This window comes from Chenopodium quinoa, unplaced genomic scaffold (genome assembly GCF_001683475.1).
Source record: "Chenopodium quinoa cultivar QQ74 unplaced genomic scaffold, ASM168347v1, whole genome shotgun sequence".
NCBI lineage: Eukaryota > Viridiplantae > Streptophyta > Magnoliopsida > Caryophyllales > Amaranthaceae > Chenopodium > Chenopodium quinoa.
The window spans coordinates 1,763,276-1,769,606 of record NW_018742903.1 but is presented as its reverse complement, the minus strand read 5'-3'; the positions used below and the strand labels follow the sequence as shown (position 1 = coordinate 1,769,606).

Below are 6,331 nucleotides of genomic sequence, written 5' to 3'. Positions count from 1 at the left end.
CGAAAATTCCTCGTTTTGGGCAGATTAAATAAATAACAAAGTAAACAGAAAGTGCACAATTCATGTGTGCAAAGTTATATGGGCCTTATTTAGAAAAGGAATTAGAAATCAATTTTAGTATAGTATCTTTTTTTCCTCCTTTTTATTTCTTCTGTTGTTCTTTAAAAGGTCTTATTTATGAAACAATTAGCTTCCAAACTAGAAGAACTTTTGGAGACATAATAAAGTACCTTTTGATCCCTAAATTTGTTTGTTCTTGGACAAGTGTTCAACATGCCTAGCGATATGCTAGGCTTAACATAATTTATTGTTTTTAGGAATACTTTATTTTACCTTATATCAAATAAAAAGATTTAAATTAATTATTTAGACAAATTTACAAGAATAATTTCAAATTATTTCCTTTTTGGTAACTTTTAACAAACAAACAAACAAAAAAAGTTTCATCATTTTTTTAAGGGAAAATTTCATCATTTTAAACATACTCATTGTTTGAGACAAAAGTAGTTCGTATTAAATAATTGATTTTTTTTATCTTATTTCTAAATACAACAAGCATTTACTTGCTATAATGATATGAAATTTGGAAGTAAAATAGTCCTAGAATTTGAAATTAAAATTTATAAGTAAAGTATTTATAAAAATGTTAATATAGAAATATTAATATGCAATTTGACTTTATTTATATATTATTTTTTTTTCTAGTTTCAATCAAATTAAATTTTTTAGATATATCTAAGTAATTTATTGAAATAAAATTGTTTTTTTTTTTTTTTTTTTTTTTTTTTTTTTTTTTTTTTTTTTTTAACCAAGAACCATAAAAGAAAATGAACCAAAACATATAAATCATACATTTGCATAAAACAAACATATATTTAATCAAATACCATCAAAATTTTGAGTATTTTACTAATCTTGTGGAACAATGAAGAAAAATTTGAATTGTAACAAGAAACATTATACCAGAAAACTTAGAGGGGACACAATATATCAAAAACATAATTATTGAGAATAACTTATAATTTTAGATGCCAAAATTAATAAGTAAACTAATAACAAAAGGAAAAAAAATAATTGAAAGAATTACATTTTTCAAACATTGTGGTAGTTTTAAGGAAAAAAGAATAGAAAAATCACATAGTGACACAATGCAAGCATTCAACACAAAAATTTAAATATACAATCTATCTAATTTTACGTTTATGGAGTATTTGTTTTATCTTTGTATCTATAATACTGGTCCTGACCTACATGCATGCAATGCGTGCGTAGTTAATGTATGAAAGATTTAAGGTGTATGTGTGATTTTGACTTATGATATCAAAAAACAACTATTAAGTGTATCTAACACTAGAAGAAAAAAGGTAATGGGAAAACCCAAATAGGAAGCGATTCTTGAAATCCGCTTCTAAATCCCTCCAAAAACCCAAAAAAAAACATCAGACCACTAATTGGAAGCGGTTTGGGTTGAACGGCTCCCAAAAGTATAAAGGGAAGCGGTTCAAACCGCTGCCTTTTCTTTAAAAAAAATCGGGATTAACATACCCTTCTGCTTTCTCAGTTTCACTCAACTCCTTCATTTCGCGTGTGTCCTTCATTTCCCTCTCAAACACCAGCACTCCACCACCACCCCCATTACCATTGTTGTTGCTGCTTTATTTAACTCTCACCACCATTGCTGTTATTCATTGTTGTTGTTGCTGCTCCATAGGTTGTTGCTGCTACGTAGCCCTGCTCCACACTATTGTTAATTGCTGCTGCTGCTCCACTCACGACGCGACCATCGCAGCCACCTTCGCCTCCTCCACCACAGTCGCCCACACCAAAGGCACTTGTTGTTGCTGCTACGTAGCCCTGCTACCCCTCTCGTCTTGCATTCCCTCGACATTGCTATTGCTACATCACACGACACCACCATCACATCTCTCCCTCTCACGATCCCGCATTCCTTCTCTTTGTCCCTCTCAAATTAGGGTGAGTTTATGCCTAATCTTACTACCTTATCTATTTTTTCTCAATAATTTCCCAAATTTTAGGGTTTTAATTTTAGTTAATCATATTATATGTTAATTATTTTATTAATTATTTGTATACATAATGTTAATTGTTACCTTGATTGTATAATGTTATATGTTGTTTGAATTTGAGTAGCTAAAAATTGATGAATTAATGAATGCATTGTAAGTAAGCTTAGTTTGCTTGTAGGTAGTCCAATTAGCATTATATGAATGAATGAACTTGTGTTTTGTTAAGTGTCAAATAAATGCAAATTATTGAATGCTTGCATCATCATTTGCCTAGATACCCATTCAAGTCTTCTCATTAGGAGGAAGTCTTGAATAGTCCACGGTTGGGACTGTTCTTAGACGTTTAATCTCACTTAGGTAGTGAATGTATGTCTCTTTTTCGATTTTAAGGAATATCTCGGCTTAGCATTTTTTCACCATGTTCTCTGGGTGCATATGTAGGTAAGTAATTACCTACGTTGTGTACTTGGAGAACTGGGGGGAAATGCTGCCGGATTTTTCTTAAAATTGGAAAGTTGACATACATTCACTAGTGATATTAACGTTCAAGGATGGGTTAGGTTGGAGTGATAAGGACCTTTTGGGAGCATTCATTTTTACACTATATGTATGAACGATATAAATATATACTATGTACTTTGATTGACATAATATATGTTGCATTTATACATTATTTGTAATGTGTTGGTATGTGTAAAGGCAATTTAAAACGTCGATGGATCACGGTTGGATGTATGGTAGTCGTGATATGTTGGAATGAATTCTTTAATGGGGTCCAACAGTTTTACGAGAGTGCTTCACAATATCTGATTAGAACGGGTGTGAATGACCTTTATTGTCCTTGTGTCAATTGTAACAATGTCACAATGGTCGACAGTGTTGATACAATAAGGGATCATGTGGTATGTCATGGGTTTAGGCCTCAATATCATGTGTGGGTTTGGCACAGTGAAAAGGGATCGTATAGGGAGAATGTTGTTGGGAATGATAAGCACGATAAAAGTGCCGAGATTCGTGCGGAAGATGAATATGGGAGTGATGATGGTGGAGATGGGGATGAGGAGGGGGATGAGATCGAGGATGGTGGTGGTGATCACTTGGATGAGATGATGCATAATGTTGAAGGTGAATTTGGTGACCGATGTGATGTATTTGAGTCATTATCATAGACTGCCAAAAAGCCTTTGTATCTTGGGTCCAAAAAATACACCAAACTCTCAGCCATGGTAACACTTTTTAACATTAAGTTAAAGCATAACTAGAGCGACACTGGTTTTACTTCTTTGTTGACTTTGTTATGTGACATGTTGCCTGATGGGAATGAACTTCCTAAGTCCTTCTATTATGCAAAGAAACTCATGTGTCCATTTGGTTTGGAGTATAAGAAGATACATGCATGTTCTAATGATTGTGTTCTTTATCGAAATAAATATGAAGAGTTGGAAGATTGTCCACGTTGTGGTATGTCGCGTTACAAGCGAAAGAGCTGCAATGCTGGTATGAAAGGATCTCCTGCTAAGGTGTTATGGTATCTTCCCATCATTCCTAGGTTCAAGCGTCTATTTTCAATACCAAAAGATGCTAAGAACTTGAGATGGCATGCAGAGGGAAGAAAGAAAAACGGTTTGCTGAAGCATCCGGCTGACTCTCCGGATTGGAAGAACATCGATATGAAGTTCAGGGCATTTGGTGATGAAGTCAGAAATTTAAGGCTTGGGTTGTGCACCGACGGTATGAATCCATTTGGCACTCTTAGTACCCAACATAGCACATGGCCGGTACTTTTAGTGATCTACAACTTGCCTTTATGGTTGTGCATGAAACGGAAATACGTAATGCTATCACTTTTGATAACGGGTCCAAGGCAACCTGGAAATGACATAGATGTTTACCTCGAGCCCCTTGTTGATGATTTGAGAAAGATGTGGGACGAAGGAGTTTCTGTTTTTGATGCCCATAAGAACGAGATGTTCCTATTGTGTGCATCCCTTATGTGGACCATTAATGATTTTCCCGCATATGGCAACTTGTCCGGGTACAAGAACAAAGGGCATAAAGCATGTCCTATTTGTATCGATGACACACCAAACGTGTACCTTGAACACTACGGCAAAGATGTGTACGTGAGGATTCGAAGATTGCTTAGGCGCGATCACCCATATCGTAGGCAGAAAAAGGCCTTCAATGGAAAAGTGGAAGAGGGGGCTGCGCCTAGGCCATTGAGTGGACAGGAGGTGTATGGTCAAGTGAAGGGTATACCAACTGTTTTTGGTAAAACATCGAAACCTTTAGATCCACATGCTCTCTTTAAAAAGGAATTAATCTTTTGGAAGCTTGAGTACTGGAAAGAACATGATGTTAGACATTGTCTCGATGTGATGCATATAGAGAAGAATGTTTGTGATGCAGTTGTTGGGACAATTATGGGTATTCATGGAAAAACAGAGGATGGAAAGAGCGCGCAATTAGATTTGGAAGCTTGGGGGGTTCATCCGGAATTGTGAGTCCAGCCAAAGGTAGGGAAGGCAAAGGTAATGAAAAAGGTAAGTGAAGATGGTGGAAAAAAACATAATGGGGAGCGCAAAGGAAAGGGCACCGGAGTATCAAAGAAGAAAGATGATGGAAAAGGCAAGAATGAAAAGGTTTATTTACCTCCAGCTTGCTACACATTGTCAAAGGAAGAAAAAAGAAAGTTTTGTGCTTGTTTGTATGACATTAAGGTTCCATCTGGTTTCTCATCAAACATGAATAGATTCATTTCCTTAAATAGGGAATTGAAGTTGACAAGTATGAAATCCCATGACTGTCACATGATGATGCAAGTATTCCTACCAATTGCCGAACTAATTGGGCTTCCCACTTTCCGACATGAAGGGAGACTTGATGGTCATGGCACACTCGGGTCGAAACAGATCTCACCTACTCATGATCAGTTCTTGCAAGCTCACCTATTTGTGCTTCATCATGTTCCGGAGGTTCACCCATATTTAGAAGAGCACATGGATAGTTTGCGTGCCGAATTTCCATCAAAAGGGGAAAGGGCACTAATGCGGCTGCATAATAAGATGTTTGTGACGTGGTTCCATGACCGAGTTATGCGTAAATTGGATGAGAGTGTCTCTGATACTATAAAGTGGCTAACTTATGGCCCAAAGGAAGATGTTTATTCTTTTGAGGGATATGACATAAATGGGTATACATTCTGGACTGAATAATAGGTGCAACGTCAGACATGATGACTTCACTCTTGTAGACCTTGGCCACTTGAGGGATAGTTTGGAACCATTCATCCTTGTATCTCAAGCTAAGCAAGTGTTCTATGTAACCGACCCAGCCGATCCAAAATGGTCCATTGTCCTTGCTAGCAAAAGAAGAATTTTAGGGGTTGGAGATGTTGAAGACGAGGAAGAATATGATGCGTTTGATGATTCGGCCCCTTTCACTGCCCCTAGACTTGATGTAGAAAATGATGTAGACAAGAATGCAAATTATATTCGATCAGACCACAATGAGGGAATACTCGAATGAGGTACTTTTTTTTATGCATCGTAATAACAATCCTCATTTACGCCATTTTGAACTTCGTTCGCTCCTATAACCTTGTATTAGCATGAAATCAATGACTTTTAAGCATTATCAACTTGTAAACATGTTTTGTATACCAGATATGAGTTGTTAGAAGGATTAGATGTGAACTAGTAATGAAAATAAAGAAGTTGAGAAAGTTAGGACCTCATTTACGCCATTTTGAACTTCGTTCGCTCCTATAACCTTGTATTAGCATGAAATCAATGACTAAGCATTATCAACTTGTAAACATGTTTTGTATACCAAATATGAGTTGTTAGGAAGATTAGATGTGAACTAGTAATGAAAAAAGGAAGTTGAGAAAGTTAGGACCTCAATTATGCCATTTTGAACTCCTTTCGCTCCTATAACCTTGTATTAGCATGAAATCAATGACTTTTAAGCGTATTCTTGTATTTACTGATGACTAATTATTTGCGTTGCTTGTGGTGGTAGGTGTGTACATAAAATGGGTGGTGATGAGTACCTTTACCACGAAGAGGATATGGATGATCAAGACCGTGGTAGTTCTCAATCTGATGACGAGTTGTATGATATCAATAAGGAGCCAGATTTGGGTGAACCAGCAGACCAAGCTCATGATGAGTTGTAGCGTAGGCTTGACGATTATGAAATAGCAGCTGAATGTGCCCCCTATTACGGATAATGTTGTTTTCGAGTTGTACGAGACTCACAAGGGCAAATGCACACGCAACGTCAAGTGAAAACCACCGGTG

At 36.4% G+C, this 6,331-nt stretch overlaps 1 protein-coding gene across 1 annotated transcript; it reads left to right on the top strand.

Moving 5' to 3' along the window:
• The first annotated feature begins 2,893 nt into the window (after window positions 1–2,893).
• Window positions 2,894–4,531, top strand: LOC110727272. The gene is made up of 4 exons (XM_021906838.1): window positions 2,894–3,175; window positions 3,290–3,724; window positions 4,070–4,298; window positions 4,416–4,531. The coding sequence occupies exons 1-4, from the start codon at window positions 2,894–2,896 to the stop codon at window positions 4,529–4,531; spliced, it is 1,062 nt and encodes a 353-aa protein (XP_021762530.1).
• Window positions 4,532–6,331: the final 1,800 nt, after the last annotated feature.

Coding starts and splice junctions, on each gene's coding strand:
- LOC110727272 (XM_021906838.1), top strand. CDS start 2,894: ATGGTCGACAGTGTTGATACAATAAGGGATCATGTGGTATGTCATGGG. Junction 3,725..4,069: donor TCAGGGCATTTGGTGATGAA/GTCAGAAATTTA, acceptor TCCGGGTACAAG/AACAAAGGGCATAAAGCATG. Junction 4,299..4,415: donor GGGTATACCAACTGTTTTTG/GTAAAACATCGA, acceptor TGATGCATATAG/AGAAGAATGTTTGTGATGCA.